The sequence below is a fragment of the Vanacampus margaritifer genome, chromosome 19 (assembly GCF_051991255.1).
Source record: "Vanacampus margaritifer isolate UIUO_Vmar chromosome 19, RoL_Vmar_1.0, whole genome shotgun sequence".
Lineage (NCBI taxonomy): Eukaryota > Metazoa > Chordata > Actinopteri > Syngnathiformes > Syngnathidae > Vanacampus > Vanacampus margaritifer.
The window spans coordinates 3,089,313-3,115,339 of NC_135450.1; the positions used below are offsets into that span (position 1 = coordinate 3,089,313).

The window sequence follows — 26,027 nt, forward strand, 5'->3', positions numbered from 1 at the left end:
CTAGTTATTTATGTCGGTCGGTTTTATTATTTCATTAGGCTCCAGCTCACCTGCTACCCTAATGAGAGAGATGATTTTTATTTTAAAAGTAAAAAAAAAAGAAGCTCAATTTTTTTATGTCTTCCTTTAGATTGTTAAAGCATTTACTGTACTCTCTGCAGTATGATTGTTCGTCTCTGTGTGCCCTGCAATTGACTGGCAACCAGTTCAGGGTGTACCCCGCCTACTGCCCGAAGCCAGCTGGGATAGGCTCCAGCAACCCCCGCGACCCTTGTGAGGACAAGCGGTAAAGAAAATGGATGGATGGATGGATGTACTCTCTGCTGATGTGACTTGTCGTAACCTATAGGAAACACTGTTGCCAAAAGGAGACAAAAAAAGTGAGCTACATCAAAGCTAATTGCTCTGACCATACATAGGTAGACGGTAAGTCCTTGCTTCTATTTTTCTTTTTTGCTATGCTTCCAGCTGTGAATGGATGGATGGATAGATAGACAGACAGACAAATAGATAGATAATTAGATTAATTTGTTCATTGATTGACTGACTCTGACAAAAACTAGTTGACAATTACAAATCGTAATTGATGGAATAATCCATAGGATAATCAATTCTAAAAAGATTAATTAGTGACAGCCCTAGTAGTATTACCAGTGTAGTAGTACCAATATGGAACACTAGTTCTATTAAATCATTCCATTGTTTACCTTTTCAAATGATCACTTGTACAACATTCCTAGAAAATAACAATGCTCCATTTACTGGTAGGGTTAATTTCGTTTCACCGGACTAAAACCAAACTAGATTAGACTAAAACCCTCATTAATAACCAATAACTTAGACAAAATCACTATGCATTTTAGTCGGCTAGTGAAGACGAGATGAAAATGAAAACTTAATCAAAAACTGGATTTAAGTCTATGAACATTTTAGTTCATGAACAAAAACAAAACGAAAATTATATGATTTTGTAAAATCCTGTTTCTGCTAATTTGTCACTGTGACAGTCAAATCTGCAGCTAGCAAGTGCAACGTGCACAAACCTATGGGACAGACAGGAGCTGGATTCACAGTTGAACGGTTAAAACGGTTGGGGGGTTGACCGGGCCGCATCTTCATTTTCAAGTCTAGTTTAGCGTTTTTGTGAATTTGCTACACCTTGATAGGCATTTCAGCATATTTCATTGCACTATATTTTAGACTACCTAAAACCAGGTCTAAGTTGTGGTGCAGATGATGTAACACGATTTTGGTGTATTTGATTGGTTTACAGATTCTAAGCTCTACAGACGTGTGAATGTCGTCATGTTTCGTTCATAAATATGACAACAGTGTGATATAATCCTTCTGAATTGTTTTAGAATAGAGTGAGTTATTATCATTTTAGAAAAAATAAATAAATAGAACATTCTTGACCACAAGGCACGATTACAGGTGTTTAAAAAAAAAATATATATATATATATATATTTATATATATATATATATATATATATTTGTTTATTTGTAGGATGGGTTCAAGAGAAAGGCCAAAATAGCAGAGTTGTTCAACCTATTGGTCATCATAGTCAATGTCGCACTGCCCCTGATCCGCTCTGTCCCACCCTAGTCCAGCTGTTACCACAATTTTGAGTTTCCCAAGCCCCCCAGAGTCTTGTCCTGCACTCCCCCTGGCCTTACTGCCCGCCTGCATGCTCCTCTTGGCAGCCAAACATCCAGGGAGGATCAGGACGACCGGGCGGCCAAGATAAGGACCACATGAAGTTCCCCACATTACCTCACTTGATAAGGGAGCAAGCGAGCTGGGCGGAGGGGGTCCTATTTTCTGGAATGCTCTGGATGGATACTGATGTGCTGAGATCTTTGCCTGTGGACTTTTCACCACTTGTTCTGTGAGCCGCAAAGAGTTGGGGACCCACTAGGAGGAATCTTCTGGATGGAAGCTGATGCGACCAGACTTTTCCTTGTGTACTTGTCACCCTTTGTTTTTGTTGAGGTCTGGGAGACACTGTTTCGATACTGAGAATTCTTGAGATCAGACAAATGACATAAATCCTTAGTGGAGATGCAAATAACTTTACTAACAGACATCAATGGCAAACCCTGGGAATCAACGAGTATCCAGCCAACGAGCGTAGACGCAACGGTTTGATTTGGTGAAGCCTCAATCTACTTCTTTGCCAGCGCTGATGGCGGGAAATCCTTTAGAGAGTCTCATGTCGGTCGCCGTGAGCCACCAACCAGCAGAACCTGAGACCCAGCGAGTCTCCACCAGCAGAAGCCCAGTATGCCTGCAAAGATGCAGGCACAGCATACGCAGCAACCGGGAGTTGTATCTGGTAAGCAAAAAATAAATAAAAAATCATCCGATTCCTAAAAGAATAAAATACTTGAATATCTTTGTGAGACACTACACTAGATATTATGCCCATATTTAATAACAAAGTTATACTCTATGGCTGTATTGAAGCGTTTAGTATGGTTCTGATGGAGTTTTGTTGACATTTGTACACACTTACAAATTTGACACTTAAGAATTATATAAAATATATATTAAGTTAACAATGACAATCTATCACACCTCAACATTGAATTAGATTGCTATGATGTGACCCTGATGCACCTGATAATGAAATGCAAGTTGTTCTTGGAATAATACTTTGGATTGTGGACCTGACTGATTAATCTGGCAATATTGCCGGTTTTAAATTGCATTTAATATGGGGGGTTGCCAATTTTGTAATTTTTTTATTACACAATGTGAAACATTACATTGTAAGACCAAGACATTCAAACATCCACCCCCCAACATTAATTATATAAATAGGGGTGTCTAAATTATTACATTAACTTTGAGTTAATTTAAAGTTCCTTTAATTTACCACCACAATTTTTTTAAATGCGCGATTAATGACCACGCCTTACTTACTCTGTACTGGTTGAATTCCAGTCGCAACGCAGCAGACACATCCATGTCAAAATTTAGCAGTAATAAATTTACTAATAATGCATATATTTGTAAAGACTGGGGTCAAGTTGTATTTTGCAATTTAAAAAATGCGCAGACTTTCACAAATTACTTCATGATAAAGATTAGATAGCTCTTAATATGAAAAGAAAAATGCACTGAGCTGTCACCAACGTCTAACAAGTGCAATTATGCCATCTAGTGGCAGATATATGACCAACACAAATTAATATGACAGATTTTTTAAAGTACAGTATATCTTTTTAATTTTAACTAAATTTAATGAATTACTATTAAATTACTGTATCAATGACTAAAAGATGTAGCCATATTTCTATTCAACTTTTTTTCCAATTTTATGTTAATATGGGTATGAATTAATTTTTTATTGTATATTTAGAAGAAATATGTCATGTGATTAATAACAATTAAAATTTTTAATCACCCGACACCCTTATATATATATAATTGTTATTCTTTTTTTATTTAGTTTTTAATTGCAAGTGTGTACCTTTCAGTTGCCATCTGCTTGCGGGCCCAGATCAAACACGAGAGATCAAACGCTCACCATCGGCACACGACGCCGGCATCACTCCCCGGAAAACGCAGCACGAGAGAGAAGCCGCGTACGCAACCTCCGTCAGGCCTTCCACAGCCTGCAGGTACTCAACTTGTTGCCCTTTCCAAAGTGTTTATTCACTGTCAGTTGAGCAGAAAAAAATCTATTGGGTGTTCACACTTATAACACAGTAGGAAAACTATAGTAAATTACAATACACTTTGTGCCTGCTTTGCTTTTAGCATATCAGTACAAAAGTTTTGTCAGGATTTAGTGTATGGATGTGAACCCATGCAATAACAAAGACGAGAAGGCAAACAATACTAAAGAAAAGTGCGCAACAACAAGAGTCAAATCAAAGTACAAACAACCTAGAGCTGATGAGATGACACAAGGGACCAGGATGACAAGCACAGGTGGACATGATCAAACTTGACACCAAAACCAAACCAAACCAAACAAAACACAGATAACCAAGTTTATCTGGCACTGAACAATCATGATATTATGACGTTTGACAGACAACAAAATTTGAGTATTTACACTTTTAAAGGCCAGAGCATTTGTAGTATTTACTGTGTAAAGTGCCAGACATTAATGAGCAGAGAGGCCGCTTGTGCACATTTCTCTTAATAAGAGTTGAAAAGTAAGCTTTTATTCAGTTGTACGTGAACACAATATTTTGAAAGCAAATTTAGTGGTGATTAGACTTCACCTACGGTTGGATTCTTGTAAATTACATTATTATTATTATTTATTTTTTTCTATGTATTTGTCCTAAACCTTTGGCGTGGAACCTCTTTTTTTTTTAAACATAAATGTTTATTTATTTATTCTTTTTAGAAAAATACTTTATACAAATCTATCACTTAATGTAATTTTTCAGACCTTGCGCTGCTCTAGCCTCTGCCCTTGATCGTCATAGTAACGCAATGTTGTGCTTGTGTTATAAACCCCATAGTAGTAGAGCAGAAGATTTAATTTTAAAGAATTCAAAAATCAGTTTGTTATTCGATTTCAGTTTAAGTCACATATTGTTCAAATGTTATTGATAACAGTACTTTTAAGATTTTTGTTTCACAAACTATTAAAGTGAGATGAGTCAAACTAAACCTGCTTGGTTAAAGTATTAAAAAATGAATCAGTCGTCAATAAATACATGTCTACTCTGAAATATGAAGATGAATTATGACACAAACAGAATCAAACTTTTTTTTTAATGATGAATTTCTCTCCTAGGCTGCTCTGCCCTCAGTCCCCCGTGACACCAAGTTGTCCAAGCTGGATGTTCTGGTGCTGGCGACCAACTACATAGCCTACCTGACACAAACGCTGGACCAGGGTAGAACTCTGACCGAGCACAACTTGCCACCGAGACCAGGTGGTTACCTACACCCGGTTAAGGTAAAGCTGAGCTACAGTACAACTTTGATCTTACATGTTGACCCTGTTGAATTTTTTTCAGATTCCAATTTCCTACATACTGTTCGTATTGATAAAGATAAGCCTCAACTGATTTGTTATACAATAGAATCAATATATTAACATCGGAATTGAACTGAATTTGCCTAAAATGTGGTGGTTTGTGTCCAATTATATGGATGATTTTTTTTTTAAACACATTATGAGATAAGACAACGATATTGACAGAGATTTTAGAATTTATCTTGGTCAGTCCAATCTTCACAACAGGAGACAAAAATGACTAATATTTTTTTTTATTACAATTTGACAAACATGCTAACAGTGGTCTCAAAAATAACTAAAAATATATTAAATTATTCACTGAATACCTACAAAAACATTTGATGTTCCTTAAAAAAATCAAGAGGTTAGGTGCTATATTCTTAGACTAAAAAATAAAAATAAAAAATTGACATAGTTGACCATAAAAGTATTTTAGCAAAAGCAAAATTGACTAAATTCAGTTTATTTTTTGCTGCATATAAATGATCTACCAGATCAATGTAAAAAATACTGCTTTAAGTACCTAGGGATCATTCTGGACTTTTCCCTGACCTTCAAAATTCATGTTAAAAATATTATGAAAATAATCCAATTAAATTTGCACAACTTCAGATATATTAGAAAAATGTTCTTACTTCATATAATTTCCCCGCACATTACTATTTTACAAGCTGAAATCTTGCTAGTGACGTCATACTCAAACAGATTCACTCATGATATAAAAAGGCTCTCAAAATACTTGCCAGAAATTTTAAACCATCGCTGTCATATACTGAAAACTTTGACCATAGGTTTTCAAATATTGAATGTTGATTTCAAATAGACTCATGTTTTGGTCTTCCCCAAGCGGAAGGAAATAATGCTTAGAAACTGCAGCACTTTAAAATGTTGAAAGCGCTTGACTACTTGCACTTACAGTAGGTTGGCACTACTACTACTGAAGGATTTTCTTGTTGTTGTTGATTTGTTTTGGTTGTATGTCACCTGCCAAGAGACTATGAATGTAAATTAGTTGTACGCTAACTTCAACACACTTTCGCCATTGAAATACATTAGAGAGTGAAATAATAGTTTTTTTCAAATAATTCAAATTCTTAAAAAAAATGATCTGATATGTTTATATATATATATATATATATATATATATATATATATATTGAGGAAATATTGAGGGGAAAAGTACATAGATAAACCACAAGTATAACCACTGCATTAAAAAAGAAATAAATTGTTTTTAAATGTGTGAAATGAAAGAAAGCCAAAGCATATTCTCTATAAGAACTGCATCAAGTATATCTGCCTTTAGATAACATTGTTTTGATTGACACTGTCGGAACATTTAACAATAAGTTCATGATTGTGGCAGTGGTGTGCAACTACACTACGTTCCTAATACCTTTTCATTCTTTCTGATGTAACTTACTATGATATTCGGAGAAATCCTCATGATGATGAAGTATAATATCACAATAAAAGTACTTTTCATAAAGTCATTATTTCATACGTGCACAATTAATAAGGTGATATTGGATAAATAGTTTGTAATAAAATGTTTCTCTTTCCCCAGAAATGGCCAATGCGCTCCCTGCTCTACTGTGGCAGTGTAGGAGAGGTGTTTTCTGGAGTCCAAGCCAATCAGAGGCCTCCGTCTGGACAGGATGCATACATGCTTGATCGTACAATGGAAGCAGACAAGGAGTGTTAGGAACATACGGGACATCAAATCAAATGTCTGGACCTTTAAAAGGTTGCTTTTTTTCAAACATAGGAAAATGAATTTGACTCCACTTCTCTTAACATTGTAGTTATTGCTAACATAAGTCTCGAGGGAAACCACTACTTTCCAATGATGGACTTTGAAAATTTATCCAAGCATGTTTATATTTATTTCAATCAGGCCAACAGTAAGACTCTCTTAAGAAGCTAAACTTTTGATGATATGGAAATTCACTGCTCGTGTTAGTCTTAACTAAATGTGAAGTTGGCATTTTATTTTCTCATGGTGTTAATGATACGCTATGAAAATAACTATTATGATGTTGCCCATAATCCAAGTCCTGTGGCCTGTTACTTTAAATATTGGCTAACATCTTTTATGTTACGCTAAATGTCGCATCGAGGCACTGTTCTGAAACATTTTTAGAATTTGAGCAACCTTTCCTCCACGTACTTTCGAGTCATCTCAGAATCCAAAGTCAAAGTAATATGTACAGTCCATATATGGGCCATTTTTGTTAACTTTCATCAATAATCGTAACTAAAGACATTTGAATTGTTGGCAGTTGTTATTCAAAAGGTAAACATTTTTAATTAATATTTTCCAACTTTTAATGCTAAAAAGTCTTTACCATTATGTGTCCCAAATGAAATTTTATTGTTTGCAACAGTTTTCAGAAGATAATAATTTCATTTTTGGATCTATAGGATGTTTTGTCTATTGCTTAATTGTCTTTTCCATGAAAACTAACTCAAATACATCTTGTGTCTTCAGAATTACTTTTTAAGGGGGTTCGTCTTTTACACTCAATCTGTCTATACCATTAATGCCGCAGAGAGAGACAGACTCAATATGTTGTTGCAATACACCAGAGGGCTCTGTGAACTCAATTGTCAGAATGAGGCGGGCATTTTACATTCACTCAATAGAAAAATAGATGATTTTTAGCGACTGTATGTGTGAATTTGTGAAAGTGTCAGGACTATTGCATGTCTTAACCTTTATCACGGTTGTAAAAAGACAAGTATCAGTGGTTTGGTCTCATACTCTAACAACGGGCGCTACACACCTGCTTTGTTTTGACAATGGAAGGAGACAAAGACTCTTGTCACTTAGTGAATGCAGAAACGAAGGCAGCCCGAGCCACAAACAAGCAGTAAGTGAAGGTGACTTGGCGAATTCTGGAAAAACAGAATATGTCCATGGATTCCAGACTAATCCTCCAAATATGAAATGATGATTTCAAAATGCAAAGGGTGTCAAAATAAACTCTGCATGATTGTTGAATGGCAACTTGTATTAAGGTTAAAAGTATATGCTTCATATACTTTATGTTGGATTTCAAATGTGTTGTGGTGGTGTGTGTGTGTGTGTGGGGGGGGGGGGGGGGGGCTGTCCAAATACTTCTGCATTTAGCTCCGTTTATACAATATATCTACAGTTGTTTTCCAGCACACAACTGTGTATGCATAAAAACTCATAAAAATGCATAAAAATGACCTAATAGCAATAATCTTGGTTAGTGGTCAGCTGTGTGTTTGTTTATATTTGTGTTTGTGGATGCTCATTAAAAGAGGAGTTTGTAATTAAAAAAAACAAAACGTAATTTTTGTTACTAGTACTCAAACTATCAGTATGACCTGGCAGTTATACATGAGGAAAATGAAAAGGGGGGTTGGGGATCCCCCCTTTCTCCATTTTGTACTAATTGATTTTTAAGAAACCATCACACTTGAGGAAAAACAACCAATCAGAGACAGACAAGGGTGTGAGGCTGCATTCAATTCTTGCTAGCAGTTTTAAAACTGCAAACTCTGAAATTGTTATTTCAGAGGAGACATATGCACAATTATTTCACAATTTATAACAATTTCCATATGTTTCAGTAACAAGTCTGTGATGTGCTTTTATTAAAAATATTCAGAGGATCAAGAATAAAAGCACATTTACGGAGCATTTTTCTTGTCTTGTTGAAATAAAGTTTGACTTATTGGTACTCATTTTGGAATGTGTGTAATTTTGTTTGATTTTATTTGGTTTGTTTTTGATTTCGCTGTTCACCAGGGGCAGACTCAATATCAGGAATTTTGTGAGTTTCCCAACAGAAGGCTAACCTCCCCCACACCCATGGAGTGGATAGAGCGGGCGTTACTGTATTTCCTCTATTTCCATTTGCAGGTGCTGAAAAAGTATTTGACATAATTGTTAATCAGCTTTCATACATTTTGATGTTTTGCCCTAAAAAGTCACAAGCACAAATACTCGTCCCTTTGAGTGCCTGAAATTGAAGACTGTATAAAATGGGTTAAAAGTGCTATAATTTTATTACATATACTGTATTTAAATTAATACACTTCAATTATAGATGCTCGTCTAAAATCTTGCAGACATGATTATAATATGATAAACTATTGTTTGTCAAAGAAGTTAAATTGACCAATGCCTAAAATTTGAAAATCGGAATTTGTCACTTGTAAATTCTGATTTTAAGTGATAAGTAAAATCACTGAAATCACAAGGTTTTTTTTAAGTATAACTCAGATTTATATGAAGTATATAAAGGTACTTACAGTACTTAGTGTTATGTGTACTTAATATAAGTAGTCAAAACATCCTCTCTGTCCTCCCTCTTTGAGCTATTAGCCTGACAGGTAATAACACATTTTCACTGTTTAAGATTTAAACCAAAAGAAAACAGATTGTGTCTGACATTCTTTATGAATTTGCACTAATGATTTAGTATGTGCTTTTATGATTACACTCTTCTGGCACAAATAAGAGCAGCCAAGCATTGAAGTCCAAACCAGCTAATAAGTCATGTTGAAATGCAAGCGTGTTGGATTTCGAGCCCTATTCTCTCTCTTCCTTGCTCTCATTGTGGACCAGAGTCTGGACTGACTGAACTCATCTCCTCAGAACACGATGGGCTCCGATCCATGTACAACAGGCCAGCATTCAAGGCTACTTCCATAAATCTGTCGGGGAAGGGGGTGAGGCCTGGGGGACATCATCACCTATTTCCAGTATGTTGTGATGACTAATTTGGAGTGTCTGGAGTCTTGAATACTTAAAGGTGGAACCTGCGCACACTGTGGATTTGCATATAAATATATATAAAATCTAATAAAATAATAATAATTACAACAACAATAATAATAGTAATATTTATAATAACAATAATAATGTGTTTAGTTTTTTTTTTCTTTTTTTGGTCCGTCCCATTTTTCATAGAAATGCATTTTGAATGTTTATCACGTTTTTGAAAAAATTGGGGGTATAAAACACATTTTCAATGGGAGACAGGTCTGTACTGTTGGCAAGTACTTTTACTTCAAAGCCACGCTGTTTTGACTCATGCAAAGTGTGGCTTGACATTGCTTGCACTTTTATAGACTTTGCTAGACTTTTATAAATGGGGGGCAAGGATACTTCAGGGTATCCAAAGATTATGCCAAATAATTTGTTTCGTAAAAAAAAATAATAATAATTAAATCAAAGTCTCTAAATGTTGAAATATATTTATGTACATATTAAGCACACAAGAGATTTGTGCACATAATGTACTGTTTATTAACAATGTACAAAATGTACAAAAACATTAAAAGTCTATGAACAATTAACATCAGTGTTTAACATGAATGACATTTGCACACATACTCTTGTTTAGTATAATTCGTTTAAGGAACAAGTCATATTTGGCCCCCTTATTTTATTTTCCACACACACTATGAAAAACATAATTAATTTGTTACTCCTACTACTACTTTATTTACAGTCACATAATGTTATTAAATCCCCCCCTTTCTAGACTAAAAACAGCATATATAGTGTTAAGTATTCTTCAAGCTGTTTTGTGTGATGTTTAAATATCTTATTTTGAGATCTATGCTTTTAATATGGAAGGCCGCTCTGTACTTCTGTTTCCTGTTTTACGTCTCCGTTCGTCATTCAACTCATTCATTCATTTTTAGTTTGTGCAAAACAACGTTAACTTATTGATGTCCGTCCAAAACAATCTATCAGAACATAAAAATTATTTTAAACAGTCACTCACGTCTTACGGGGAACTAACCAGACATTGCCAAAAGGAAATTATTTTTCTTCAGACTCCTAGTGAGGTGAATTACAACATTTTGTGGCAAATAGCGCCAGCCACTGTGCAGGAGGTGCATAACAATTAGTAGGCGTCTGATTGAAAAAAAAAAAAAAAAAGTCTGGCAGACGGCATTGTGCCGTGATATGGCAGTCATTTGGCACCTGGGGGTCCAATCACATTTGACAACAATCTGAATCAAAAATTATTTGAAATGTGGACTGGTCAGACCACAGCATACTTTTTCCATCTTATATGAGCTCAGGCACAAGGAAGTCGGCGGCATTTTGGTGTTGTTGAGATATGTTTTTGTTTTGCATGGTAGAGTTTGAACTTGCATTTGTAGACTGTAATAGCTGGCAGCTAATAGACCTTTTACACAATGGTGGTGGTTTTGACTGAGGGATCGAAGGTCATGAACATTTAATGTTGGTATCTGTGCAGAGATTTCTCCAGATTCTCTTCTGTGTCCCACCATTTAGAATTTTACAATCAAAACATTCAATGTGAAAAAGTCATAAAAAATTACAAAACTATATAGTGGTGGTCCATTTGAGCACCTCCATCTGCAGACTGATGTCTTTAAAGTATGTGTTTTTTCCATCCATCCATCCCACTGAATCATGTTGAAGACAGCATGCGTCCAAAGCGTCTGCACCCTCATCCGCTCATGTTTGCAGATAATAACCACATTTTTACTATCCTTTGCTCATTATGGCCAGAACACTGATGGCAGGGTGGATTTATGGAGCTCTGTGGCCACACTCCCCATTTTGGCTGGACTCGTTGCTCCAAATGGCCAAAAGCAGTGGGAGAGGATAACAAGGAGGCTGACTGGGGAGAAGAAAAGAACAAGAAGGGAGGATACACTGGAGACTTGAGAGGGAAATGACTGAAATAGAATAAAGATGACAGACTAGTAATTCAACAGGTCAAAATAATAAAATAAAAAGGATGACACCATGAATGGGAACAGAAAAAGGAGGAAGTAACATTTAAAAATCAATTCATTATACTGTATATACAGTATATATATTTGTGCCGATTGGGTTAAAGACCCCCTTTTCTCTCAGTGCAGCGAGTTCATTCAGAGTGATCATGGACTTCTTGGCCGCATCTCTGATCGGTTAGTACCCTCCTTGTTTTGCCTGAAAGTCTGTCTGTGTGGTAGGTTTGCAGTGGTTTAACACTCTCTCCATTTCAATACTATTGATCGATCAGTGCTTTGCAAGATTTTTACCCGAACCGCTTCAAGCTTCCCCACAATTTTATCCCGGACCTGCCTGGTGTGTTCCTTGGGCTTCATGATGTTGATTGCGCCCCAATATTCTTTTGACAAATCTGAGACCATCACAGAGCAGGTACATTTATACTGAGACCAGATTGCACACAGATGGATTCTATTTATCATCATCATCAGTCATTTAGGTCAACATTGGATTATTCTTAAATCACCAGAACTTCTGGAATCAGTTGGCTGCACTGGGAGTATAGTAATAATTTCAATTTTAGTTACTTTTAACCAAGTAGTTTTAAGAGTGTACCAAACAAGATCATGATCATGATCAAACTCTTGTAAGTGTGTTAGCAGGCGAATATAAGCATTGTATCCAGAAATAACTACAGTACTAGTGATGAGTAATCAGACACGATAGGATATTGAGGATCTTAAAATCACTTTAATATCTCAATTCAAGTAAATAAAACTTAAAAATCGATTGTTACATACATCCAATGAAGAGTGAAACATGATTTAAAGTAGCCATCGAATCAACAAGTTACTTTTTTTTTGTATCACTCATCGTTCCTCCTCACTGACAAGAATATTGTTTAAACCTCAAAATCATTCATTCATGGCAAAATTTCACATATAAAACAAATGAGATGTTACAACAAAATAAAGGCACATCCAAAGCTGAGAAATCAGCTCGACATCGAGGATATTTTTTTTTGGAATGCATAAGTTAGAACTCTTGTGTGATGGGACACAAAGAACAATAAATATTGTTATGAACAATATTTATTTAAGGCAGAAATTACTAAGTGCCATGCTTTTCTTGCACAATTTTATTATTATTATTTTTTGTGCAGTATTTCCTGTAATTGAGTGTGAATCTTGTCCCGGTAGACAACGTCCAGTTTTTTTCACTAGGCTGATGACTTCACGTCAGCTTGGACTGAATATGAGTCATGTCTTCATTGTGCTTTAAGGGTTTTAACAGGGCATTAAGGAATCGTAATAATTAAATAAATAACAGCAAATGTCAGTGCTCAACTTTGCTTTCCTCACAGTGTGTAGCGGGATTTATCCATGTGTCATTAAGGTAACATTACAGGCACATACACTTCAAGTAATTTCAGGTACCATGAAGGATCAGCAAGAATGTAATCATAAAAAAATAAATCACCACATACACAAGATCTGTTCAAATAATTACATTTAAATGTGAATGCAGCAGCCTGAATGTGGGTTGAAGCACTGCGGAAAAAATTAAATAAAACAACACTGCTACATTCCCAATTCGGCCTGGTATTCACAATAACATCAAAAATCAAGGGTTATTGCATATAGAATTCCACATTTCTACTCTTGAAATGTGTAGAGGCTTAATATGAAATTATATATCTAAAAAAATACAAATGTGATCTAAAATAGATACTCTGTCTGTAGAAATCAAAACAAATAGGCAAGCATTATATTCTATATGCATTGGACAAATTGAGGTATTTGAGGACAAAACATTTGCGTGGCTTGAAACCATCCAGCAAGCTACCGTCCAATTCTTGTACAAAAACGAGACGTGCTAAGATGCTTCTCCTCTGCGCTTGGCTTTGCCCCCTTGATTGTCTGGACTGTGCTTTAGTTTCATCTTAACAGGTGAGCATGTAAGGCAACTAAGACACAGAGTCTTCGACTTTTCCGTACTTCACTTTCTCTTTTCAGACTTTAGTCTTGAAACAAACCCTTGGAAGCAATGTGACCAAACATGGAGTTTATCACGTCTTGATAAAACTCTCATTTCAGACAAAAACAATGGATGATTGACTTATTATGGGATGGGCAAGAATTCTTTGATTCCAAAAAAATTTATGTTGATAAAGCGACAGCAGAGATGATAATAATACCAATAATACCAATACCAATAATAATAATAATAATAAGACACAGAGACAGGACTACAATTCGTCACATACTGGCAATGAAAGTCTCCAACATTACAACACGTCTGAACAGGTTTTCATTTAGAGCCGCTGTGTTAAAAATAACCTGAAATCCGACTCCTCTTCCCATTCTCATAAAATGAGGATAACCGAGTGTGATTACCAAAAGAGGCACTTTGACCTTTAGAACCGGAGTTTGACACCTATGTTGTAGGTGAAGGAAATGCTGGCGTCTAAGCTCTGGAGAACTCAGTGCGGTGCTGTTATGGCGTGCATGTCTGTTATATTTAACCAGAAGTTTGAAGTGCAAAAGCTTCAGAAAAATATGGACTTTTTAATTGCAGACTTTCAGATTTCATTTGAGGGCATTTAGCAATTATAGGAGTTTGTATGCATCCATCCCAATTTTAATACGCCAAAAGCAATAGGATGAAATAAACATAAAACTTATTTGCCTTTAAAACAAAACAAAAAAACGTTGGTTGTATTCGTATTATGCTTCGGGTCATTGCCTGTAAAGTGCTGTCCGATGAGTTCTGAAGCATTTGCATCAGCATTTAGCTGAATATGAGCAGATAATATATTTGGCCGAAATACTTCAGAATTCATCCTGATGTTTTTGTCAGCAATAAATACAAAGTATATATATATATATATATATATATATATATATATATATATATATATATATATATATATGGAGTTAATATTAAAAATATGTACTGTACTGTAAAACATTTATTTGTGATATTGATTTGTGTTGAGGTCATTTTTCTGCTACTAGATGGCATAATTGAATTTGTAAAACATTGGTGACAGCTCAGTGCATTTTTCTTTTCATATTAAGAGTTCATCTAATCTTTAACATGATAACTTGTGAAATCTACAATTTTTTTTAAATTGTAAAATACAACTTGACCCCAGATTCCACAAATATATGCATTATTATTACATTTATTAATGCTAAATTTGGACATGGACGCGTCTGCTGCTGAATTCAAGCAACAAAACTTCAGAATAGGCATGGGCCAATCACCAGTATGACAGTTTACCGTAGGTTTAAAAAGTCGAGGTTTCAATAACTGCTGATACTTGATCTCACCAGTAACGAGCTCTTCTTCTTTCTTTCTTTCTTTTTTTTTGGGAGGAGACGTCTAAGCAGGGCACAATCTGATTGGCTGCTTACAGAGTTGAATAAATGAGCTGACTCTTTGAAGTTAATTGCCTACTTTTTTTCTTCTTCTTCGTGAGCAGAGAGGGGATGGGTGAGCAGTTACACACGGAGGAGGAAGGGAGCAAGACGAAGAGATACAGCAAATGTGAGGCCTTTTAGTGCTGATTAATGTGCATTGTCTTAAAAAAACTAAAACACGATGCCAGTGGGTACATATAAAACACACTAAAAATAGCTCACCAGTGATGGGACAATGTGACTTACAATTAAAACAGAGAATGTTAACATTTATTTATTTAAACTTAACATTGTACGTGTTTCTTCCAAACCAAATATTCTATATTTTATCTAAAAATACAATTGTGCTCAATTAAAAAAAAAGAAGAAGTTTTTATTTACCTTTTCATTTTAGAGCTACAGTATAATGTTAATACGGTGATACCACAATTATTTAATTTTTTCATTATCTAAAATCGGCCCATGCCTACTTCATAACTGTGAGGCAAGCATGTTAGCCACTTGCCTGCTACGAAAATATGGTGGTGCAAGATTGATTTCCAGGTCGCAGACTTAAGGACAGAGGTTTTAAATAAGACAAATGGGAGACTCTATTGCCAAGAAAGTTCCTCCCAGAACAGTTTCTTAAAAAAAAATAAAAAATTTAAGTGTTGGCTAAATATAGTAAATATTAACTCAGAATCTCTGCACTGACGTGTACATGCAGACTGACAGGTATGAAACATCCAACGACGTGCATCTACATTAGCAGCTAAACATCACTTATAGTAAACCAAGGTCAGGTAAGTACACTGCACAGCAGAAGAATGAAGGTTTTGTTTTGGTTCATTTGTCATTTTCTACTCTCATAATATTTCTCATGTCGACAGTTCTATATTCTCCAGATAAATAGAAAATGTGACATTTTTCAGCTTGCTGGCTGAAATCAGAACAGCTATGTGCACTCCTTTTACGAGACACACGGACCAATCAGAAAGGTCATTCCTTCCTGGGCACTGGCTGCAAGGTGCCTCTTTATAGTCCTTTTTTTTTTCCAAGATAAAAAATAGGTCAAAGTTAGACAGAACTCTCTCGCAACAGTTACCAGAGCACATTAATCTAAATTATTGCAATACCCCACCATGAGTTTTAGAGAGCCGTTTCCTCAACGCAGTGAGCGGTCAGCTTGCACGATGGCAGAGCCGCTCTGCTTTCCTCGTCTTCCGTCTGCACGCTGTCGCTCTCCATTTCTTTGTCCTCGGTGACCGTGTCCTCTTTGCAGTAAGCTGCCCCGTTTGCGCCTTTTTTGGCCCTCTCGTAAGGCTGCGCGTTGATTTCGCTGGACTGGTTGAGAAAGAAAAAGACTTGCTTTATTTTACTCAGAACTACTTACTAACTTGACAAAAAATATTTTCATCCTGTCTAGAGGTAACATAGTTTTTGTCCAGGTCAAGGTTATTTTAGTAACGAAATAACTAAAATTCCAAAAACATTTTCGTTAACGAAATAAAATAAAAACCAAAATGTTTTAAAAAAAGAAAGAAAGAAAACTAACTGAAACTACATTTTACGTTTACGAAACTAACTAAAACTAACTACAATAATAGCGCAAATGTCCTTTGTTTTAGTCTTTGGTAATTAATTTAATACATGAGCCTTTTGGGCTGACTTTGTGATTTTAAGTATATTGATTTTAATATTAACAGGAATAAGGACGTTTGAAAGTGTGTCACACAGAAGTGATGTCATGTAGCAGCAACTAATAGAAAAGCACTTTCAGATGATGTCACTCCTAGGCGACGATTTCACGTGCTTGACTTTCGGCTCCAAAGGCTCGGCTCGCCTGCTTTTTCATTTAACTCAGCTGAAATGCAGTACTAGGTAAGAAAAGTGTTACTTTTTTCATTTTACCAAGGTGTTTATTAAATATTGCATACAAGTAGAACACTTTTTTTTTTAACTAAAACTAATACTGAAACTAACTAAAACTAAGCATTTTTTAAATAACTAAAACAAATCAAAATTAACAGAAGTGAACTGAAAACTAATGAAAAATAACTACATTTAAAAAAATAAACTCAAAATGAAATAAAAACTAACTACAACAAAAATTCCAAAAGTATAATAACCCTGGTCCAGGTGTGTTGCATGAGTTTATATATCCATCCATCCATCCATTTTCTTAGCCGCTTTTCCTCACAAGGGTCGCGGGGGGTGCTGGAGCCTATCCCAGCTGGCTTCGGGCAGTAGGCGGGGTACACCCTGAACTGGTTGCCAGCCAATCGCAGGGCACACAGAGACGAACAACCACACTCACAATCACACCTAGGGACAATTTTGGAGTGTTCAATTAACCTGCCATGCATGTCTTTGGAATGTGGGAGGAAACCGGAGTACCCGGTGAAAACCCACGCAAGCACGGGGAGAACATGCAAACTCCACCCAGGAAGGCCGAAGCCCGGACTCGATCTCACGTCCTCTGCACTGGGAGGCGGACGTGCTAACCAGTGAGTTATATATATATATATATATATATATATATATATATATATATATATATATATATAAACAATAATTCAGCAGAACCACAATTCAAAAGCATACAAATTTATAAATGATTTCAGTGTCCACTGTGTGTTTTTCTTCCATTAACAGAGAGCTACAAACAATCATGTCCAGGTGTGTACCGACAGATGACATCATTCATACAAGACTATAAGACACTATTCAAAAGGATGGATTGGCGTGGTCACCTTTTGTGCTAGAGGAGTGATGCAGCAAAGCTTCTCTTTGTAGCGCTGAGGCAGAAAGAAAAGCAGATTCCCCAAGACTGGGTACACGGTTCCCGGGGTCAGTTGCTTCTCCTTCATTGGTCCTAAAGTCGGTAGATTTAGAGTTGATTTATATGAAGGAAAAAAATGGCTAAATTGAGTGAGTCTCACATAATCATGTATAATGTGATGAACACAAAGATATTTATTAACTCTTTGACTGCCAAAAACGTTAAATAACGTTTAGTAAAATCCTACGTAGGAGCGGCAAAGACGTTAAAAGACGTTCACCAAGCTTTTTTTTTTTTTTTTGGAAACGGGTGGAGGAAAGCCTTGGCCAGCTGTGCTGAAAGTATCAAGCAGATCTAGTTAGTATAATGACTATTTTTGGCCCCTAGATGGCAGCGATGACTCTCTTTGGACAAGATCGGGTAGGCGTCAGTAGTAGAAGACGTGAGGCGGAGCTAGAGTGTTGAGGGGACAATGGCTGAGAAAGCGAAAATGGTGACCGGTGGCAAGCAGCTCACGCTTGATCGTTTTTTTCAAAGAAGAGAAGCATCAACCAGTGCTAAAGATCACATTGATGACGACGATGATGATGATGGTGACTCCGAGGTTGACGCCGAAGTTGGAAGCGTTGACGCGGCGGCTATGATCACGTCATAAAGCCTCATCGGCTAGCGATGCTAACGCCAGAAAACGCGGAGCACAACCGAGCACTTCTGCACAGGCGGACGTTCAATCGGACGACGAAGAGTACCCCGAGTCCAATGCATATTCATCGGAGGAGTGGGTACAGTCTGATCACGGAGAAGACACTGGTTATGGACTACGATGCCACCATGAATGGAGTGGATAAGATGGATCAAAACATCTACCACCCGGTATAGGAACTGAAGGACATGAGGAAGCCAGACGCAACACCACCGTAATGTCACCGTATCATGATCCTGAGAGTAGACTTGATGGCAACATGGCCAAACACACACTGCAGTATATACTTGCTATTCCCAAGGGGAAAAAAGCCAGCAAAAAAGTGTAGCGTCTGCAATCGCAGTGAAACTAATCTGTTGTGCAAATCCTGCTGCGTCCCCTAGCACGCAGGGGAGTGTTACAAAAAGAAAAACTGTAGTTGAAACATCCACACAATTGTAAATAGTACCACGATTGCACACATTTGTAAATAGTTTGCCAAATTGTTTTGTCAAATTGTTACACTGTTGAATATAAATAAACTTATTTTGCTATCAAAAAACACTTTTTCATTGTTGGTGGTAGTGTTTTACAGAAGTAAAGCACTGTTTAGGTGTTCAGGGATGTGATTTGACCAAAGTGAAATTATCTGAAAATTTAGCCGGGGGTCTGGGGCCCCCCGGAGCTCATGGGTTTTCCGTGTTTTTAAGTACTTTCAATGCACTCACATGACAAAGAAATAGACAAAACAACAGCATAAATTTTCAATGTATATTGAACTATCCCATATAAAATGGCAGTTTTAGTCAACTCAAAATCAGTCACATTCAAAAACATTGGACTGCCTTTGCTTTTAAAATCACTGAGAATATCATCATATCTAACTAATGTGATTACTAAATTAACACATAAATAATGTTGAAGAGTTCAAATTTCATGAACAAATAATTGTATCATGACCAAATGAAAAGTAACTCATATTAGAGCATACCACAAATGTCTTTGTTATAGCAGAAGATGTTATCTGTCGGAGTCATGTGCATACACAATGAACTACTAAAAAAAAAAAAAAATCGGAATTTTTTTTTTGGGGGGGAGATAAAAAAAGCGGAATTCCGCGAATTAGCGGAAAAATCACATCCCTGGGTGTTTGTGGCATCATTCATGGAAAAAAAAAAGGTGTCAAATTCACTAGTCAATGAAATAATATCGTTTCACAAAAAGCTTGATTTCTCCGTATTTTGTTTCAAAACAGAGCATTTGGGTGAAACTAACCATTTTCTATTGTTGATTACTGAAAAACGGAATAAGGTAGAAACAAACTTCTTTCATTTGGTAGTATGTGTGTTTCCATAGTCCAAATACAAAATTTTCTGCGGACCTTGAAAGATCAGTCAAAATGCTTAAATCGGCTGGCACCCACGGCATCCCTTTTCTAAAAACGTCTGGCAGTCAAAGAGTTAAGGACTACAGATTCTGTTTTATGAAGTCTTACAATTAATTACGTGCTCAATGACTAAATACTTTTTCTAGTTGACTATAATCTAATAAAAGTAGAATTGAAGTCATTTAATTGATGAAGCCAATGATATTTTTTCAGCACTGTACAGCGGTGCCAAACATTTTTGCGCTAATGACCCTTTTCACAAAAATGCATATTTTGTTAAAGAAACTGATTAAAAATACAACTCACCATTACGCTGAATGAATGTAGAGTCACGTTGACTAATTGCTTCAACCACCAATAATGATTGACGCATTTAAAAAAGAATTTGGTCCCTCCCATTTTTCAGTTTCTTTTCAACGGGCAGCGTATTATACTTGGCTCTCAGCTCACTGATTGTGTTGCTCTACTCAGCTCAACTTTACTTACCGTATACAGCAGGGATGTAACGATAACAGCGATATTGTCGTTGTCATTTTATGATAATTAATAGCAGCACATATGTTTGAAAGGCCATTCCAGTTGTGCAGTTTTAGCACCCTCTGGTGGTTGATTTATTAGTGCAATTTAATATTTTGGCCACCTACTTATTAGACCCACGCTTATCACTAGATGAAAAGGAACCTAACACGTTTGAGTTTCGTCACAAATCGACTCGATTCACATGCATTAGCAAGTAAGTGCCTCAATTTTTGGTGTTATTATTGATTGTAGATCGTTTATGTACATTGAAGTTAAATATTATTATTGTTATTTCTACTATTTGAACTATATGTGTAATTATGACCTCAGCTAATTAATTTACATGCTAGTCTGATTATTGCTTCCATAGATAAAACTATGTTCTGTAGCAGTTACCACTCATACCAGCAAATATTATTTTAATATCTCTGTCAAAAAAACATGACTTTTCCCCCACTTCAACTGAACACAGGCCATGAAACTTTGTGCCACTGAGCCAATAGGAGCACATGACAATAAAATGACTAGCCAAGTGTATTACTTTCTCACTGCTGTTATGTACAAAAACACCTAAAAAAAATAAAAAAATAAACAATATCATGAGTTTTTATACACCAACCTCCCCACAATTACGTGACACTGATAATTATCATATTGTGAGTTTCATATCATAATAATTATATTGTGACGTTTGGATATCGTTGCATCCCTAGTATACAGTATAGCACTTTAGCAAGACCATAGCTATAGTAAAGTGCTGTACATAACAAAATAATCAAATAATAACAACAACAAAAAAAACTACTGAATCTTTTCTAAATATGTCTTAAAGTGCTCCATTTACATTGGCATTTAGCATACATGAGGGTGCAGAGTTTCATTCCCTCTTGTTGGCCATATTATATGAAGTTGTTAGCAGATGAGACAGAGGAGCAAAATGAATGTACCCAACAACCAACATTATATCAATTGGCAAGTGCATGCATCTGCTGAATTACAATCGCAAAAATACATCCCTGTATTTCCTAGACCATCGGGACAAGAGGAAATAATTAAAAGAAATACAAATTTGAACCAACTTTGACATCATGTATAATATATTTATTTACCTGTAAGCAGGCTGACGAGCAGTCCCACTACAACCACAGTAAAGGAATTGTGAGCACTGTACCACATGTAGGACAACGAATAAAGTGCGTCTACACCTGTTGGCCTGAAAGTCAGAATGGGAGTTTGCATTCTTTGTGACGCTCCATGCAAGAAGGTCAAGTTCTGTTTTTATAGGACTGTACCTTGTTTTGGCTGTAGTAGCATTGACCAGCGAGGTCATAACTGTCGTGGTCATGTTTACAAACGGGGGTGGCGTGACGGTACTGAGCGGGGACACGGTGCTTGAAACAGGCATTCGCATCACAAAACTGCCAATGCCAATCCAGAAGGCCATGGCGAGGCCAGCTGCTAATCCAACCAGTGCCCCCTGGGAATGTTGCATGAGAAAGACAGAAAAATTGAGTCTGCACATCATCGTAACATCATCGTCAGCCACCTTATTACTAGATGAATAAAAGTGCACACTTACAATAGAGTTTGCCCAAGGGAAGAACATTCCCAGGCAAAATAGGCCCAATAGAGGTCCGCCCACCATCCCAAAAATGCTTAAGGCTGCCTGAGGGTGGAGACAACAAACAAATTTACATGTACATGGACGTCTGTACAGTAAAACAAATCTTGACTCCTCATAGAGGATAAGAACACATGACTATGAGTACTATTGTAGTGAATGTGTTGCTGCACCATTCATGTTCAAATATCAGTTGCTTAAAACAGTAATTCTAAACCATAGACCCACTAGTGAGTCGCGCAGCTTTTGGGCTGCGTATTGTGATCAATTGAGGACAACAGAGCTGTTGCTGTTAAGGAAATGATCAGTTGCAATACAGCTTTCTGCCACTAGGTGGCAATAAGGGATCAGTCAGTTACTTCCTTGTACACAAGTTGAAAATGAATCCTAACAGTAAAAATAATGGATAAGTTAAAAAATAATAATAATAAATCAAAGACTATGACAAATTTCACCAAAAGGTAAAATATAATCATTAGTGTTTTTTTTTGATAATAAGCTTGACTTTCTTCTTGATGATCACATTGTATATCATTTTAGATTTGAAAATAAGTAGATTTGCTTAGTTATTGAATACAAACATAAAAGTCAAATCATAATATCATAATCATAATTTGTGAATGGGCCCCGTTTCACTTTGTACAGGAAAAGTTGGTCCTGTGGCGGAAAGGGCTGCATATGTGTTTCCAATTAGGTGTTAGCATTAGCATTAAGCTAGCGGACAAATGGCAAAATTTTATGCTTGTGTTAAACACACAATGAGAAATTCTCCTGAATTCTGTTTAGTTTGACAGTTAACCTCAACTGGGAGTGGCGTAAAACACATTGAAGCCTCTTTTATGAAGAACTGTTCACTATGTGACAAACTACAGCTTATTATGAACTAACTGTGTTGGGTTTACTGCCACCATAAAATCATCGTATCTCAAATTTGTGCTATGATTTATGATGGAAGCAGCCTGTCTCGTTTTATTGTGATTGGAGGTGCTTATGTACAATTACCTGACTTTGTGGTGTTTGATGGGTAATGATTGCTGAATTAGGAGGAAGCTAAATTTGAGTTGAGTTCATGAAGATTCATCCAATTGATTCACACAAGCCAAAGCTTTAAGGCAGGGGTGGCCAAGTTCGGTCCTCGAGAGCCACTATCCAGCCTGTTATCCATGTTTCTCTTCACTAACACACCTGATTCATGATCAGGATTGTTATCAGGCTTCTGCAAAGCGTGCTGATGAGCTGGACATTAGATTCAGCTGCGCTGAAGGAGGGATACATGGAAAACAGGCAGGATAGGTGCTCTCGAGGACCGAACTTGGCCACCCCTGCTTCAAGGCAATCTGCTATGCCATCAAGTGGACAAAAAATGTAAAACAGGCACGGTGGCTTTGGTGTGTGAACTTTTACTAGAACTGCCGTATGTTATTGAATGATGGCAGCTGTAATGATGGCCAGATGAAGCTTGCTGTTGAGTCAATCTAATAACCAGAAGCAGTAAAAATCTGCCTCTCAACAGTGAATATTTTTCATATTTCTGTGGTCCTCCATAGAAAAGGGACAAACAAACGAGTCAACTGGTCCAGACATGATAAAAGTTAAATGCAGGTATGACAGCACCTTAGGACTAGGTTGATAAAATCAAAAATCTAATCATCATAATCATGAGAAAAGTTTTGTTACCTGCAAAACAGATCCCATTATGGAGGCGAGGTAGGCCATGGCCAGACATATCAAGCCATAGGCTAGCGCTGTGGGAGACACAACGACAAATCATTATTTTTTATCAAAACAAAAGGCATAATTCTTCTTGTATTCACATAAAACAGACCACATTACCAAGTCCCTTGGATAGCAGTGTGGCTTTTGACTCTGTCATGTTGGGAAAATGTGGTTTAATTAGGTCCTCCATGGTTACTGTTGCTAGGGAGTTGAAGGCTGAAGAGATGGTGCTGGATGGCAGAAAGATAAGTCATTTAGATACCAGTGTTTTTGTTTTTATTTTACCTATCTTAGAAAAATAAACGTTTTATCTCCTGTTTTTCCAGTCTTCCCTTTGACCGTAATTCAGATTAAGAAGGCAGACACACTATCACATTTCGTTTTTCTGATCAGAAAAAGAGAGAGAAAGAAAATAGAAAGATAAATAGTACTTTGTTTTCATTTATTTTGTAAATGCTTTTTCCCATTAAATTAAAACAGAAATCAATTCAAAATGTCTAATATAGCCGTTAAGGATTTAAGAACACAACTTTAAGTGCAATATAAGTAAGAAACATTTTTATTTTATACATGGTGCAGGTATTAATGGTTTAAAGTTGTGTTTCTATAATCTAAACGGCTATGTTTGATATTTTGAGTTGAATGTTTTTCTTTTTTAATGCCCAAAAAACGTGTTGTAAAATAAATGAAAGCAAAGTTCTATTTATATTTTTTTCTTTTTAAATAATGAAAATACCTCAAAGTACAATTTAAGGCACATTCCCTTCCTTTAAACATGGAGAGTGAGAATTACAAAGTAGCATTAGTCTAGAGTAAAAAGAAAAAATAATTAAAGTGAGCCAGGTACCAGCTGTCAAACTAATTTACAGCTACCAGCCAGGCACTCGTTGGTAATGCTAACAGCTACCTGCTAGCCACTTACCTCGGAGACTTCTGCCGAATCATACAATGACGGTGTAATTAATTAATTATTATAATAATTAATTAGCGATTGAATATGATAGTGTTGTGTTGCTGTTCGTCTCAACTTTAACGTCAATCAAAACTATGACAAAGAACCTAAATGTCTAAATGGGAAGTCAAGCTAGTTATCCCGCCACGTTGTGGGCCAACTTCAAAGTAAAAGTCTACTAAGGCTATTTGCATTGCCGTCAATGTATTATTTGGTAAACTTTATTTTTATTTATTTTTTATATTTATTTTAAGTTAGCCTTAGCGTAGGCGGCGTGTTACGTTGAGTAGGTTTCAGCTTCCTTGACATGTCTGAATGGTGTCAAGAAAAGAGGCAGAAAAAAAATCCTCTAATTTGAGGACTAATTACACCCGAAGTTGCCAAAATGCTCCTATACATGCGACTTACCGTGATCCACAAGGATTTTCAACTTCCATAAATGTGGACTGATCATTTTGCTTTCGTGTGAATGCGCACAGTTTTTTTGTTGTTGTTTTTTCCCCACCAACCAATCCGCGGATCGTGCGCAATCCAAACCGTGGTGCCTGATCCGAACCAACCACGGATCAATGACGTTCCGTTGCACCGTAACAAATTAATGTAAAATAGTTAGCCTAAAAGATGTTTGTACTTTTGCGTTGCGCACTGGTTTCTTGGGTTGTCTACCTGAGCGCTCCACTGAAGAGACAGGCCACAAAGAGCCCTGCGAGGCCAGGCAGATCCTTGAATACGTCCATGACAAAGTATAACACCATCTGCCAAAAAGACACAAACAACAAATGAGGATGCTTCTTCGAATCGGCAGTTATGACTTTTGTATCCACTGATATGATAAACTATAACAAAATTCATGTTTACCTGATCATTTGTTTTGACATAGCCTTTATCTAGAGGACTGTCTTCTCCATAGCGAGCAAACATAACCAGTCCCATCAGACAACCTAAACAAAGGACGATCTGCTGGCATGGGAAAACAACATAGCACGACCTAGAACAGACAGTATGGGGGAGGACAAAATTATTTAAAAACATGAATACCATAAAAAAAAAACAACTGCACTTTAAGCAGCATGATACTCACATAATAGCCTCTTTCTCAGTACGGGAGCTGAGATATCTCTGGACTTGGGCCTGGTTGACCCCATACAGAGCAAGCATCAGGAAGACTCCACCCACACCTAATGTCCAGAAGGTGTGGCGCTCCAAAGGATCTGGATTTAGGCTAAAACGAT

At 36.6% G+C, this 26,027-nt stretch overlaps 2 protein-coding genes across 6 annotated transcripts in view; one reads left to right on the forward strand and one right to left on the reverse strand.

The window, feature by feature from the left end:
- The first annotated feature begins 130 nt into the window (after positions 1–130).
- tcf23 (transcription factor 23) lies at positions 131–7,486 on the forward strand. The gene is made up of 4 exons (XM_077552925.1): positions 131–2,338; positions 3,486–3,629; positions 4,766–4,930; positions 6,561–7,486. Exons 1-4 carry the CDS (start codon positions 2,189–2,191, stop codon positions 6,696–6,698), a joined length of 597 nt encoding a protein of 198 aa, XP_077409051.1. The 5' UTR covers positions 131–2,188; the 3' UTR covers positions 6,699–7,486.
- Positions 7,487–11,509: 4,023 nt separating this feature from the next.
- The window catches only part of slc5a6a (solute carrier family 5 member 6a), a 30,221-nt gene continuing 15,703 nt past the window's right edge, over positions 11,510–26,027 (reverse strand). For 3 of the 5 annotated variants that reach the window (XM_077553666.1, XM_077553669.1, XM_077553665.1), the window contains exons 8-17: positions 25,877–26,017; positions 25,654–25,783; positions 25,462–25,550; positions 23,961–24,073; positions 23,805–23,872; positions 22,086–22,172; positions 21,799–21,983; positions 21,616–21,719; positions 17,890–18,011; positions 12,463–16,480 (exon numbers count right to left, since the gene is read on the reverse strand). In XM_077553666.1, the coding sequence (XP_077409792.1) occupies positions 16,286–16,480; positions 17,890–18,011; positions 21,616–21,719; positions 21,799–21,983; positions 22,086–22,172; positions 23,805–23,872; positions 23,961–24,073; positions 25,462–25,550; positions 25,654–25,783; positions 25,877–26,017 (1,234 nt within the window). In that variant the 3' untranslated portion in view covers positions 12,463–16,285. Of the gene's footprint in view, positions 11,638–12,462; positions 16,481–17,889; positions 18,012–21,615; positions 21,720–21,798; positions 21,984–22,085; positions 22,173–23,804; positions 23,873–23,960; positions 24,074–25,461; positions 25,551–25,653; positions 25,784–25,876; positions 26,018–26,027 lie in introns of those variants that run through there. The other 2 variants (XM_077553668.1, XM_077553667.1) reach the window with 2 other exon arrangements.

Excerpts from the sequence above, each read along its gene's own strand:
- tcf23 (XM_077552925.1), top strand. The coding sequence starts at position 2,189 with ATGGCGGGAAATCCTTTAGAGAGTCTCATGTCGGTCGCCGTGAGCCAC. Across the intron at positions 2,339-3,485 it reads GCAACCGGGAGTTGTATCTG|TTGCCATCTGCTTGCGGGCC; the intron begins GTAAGCAAAAAA and ends TGTACCTTTCAG. Across the intron at positions 3,630-4,765 it reads AGGCCTTCCACAGCCTGCAG|GCTGCTCTGCCCTCAGTCCC; the intron begins GTACTCAACTTG and ends TTTCTCTCCTAG.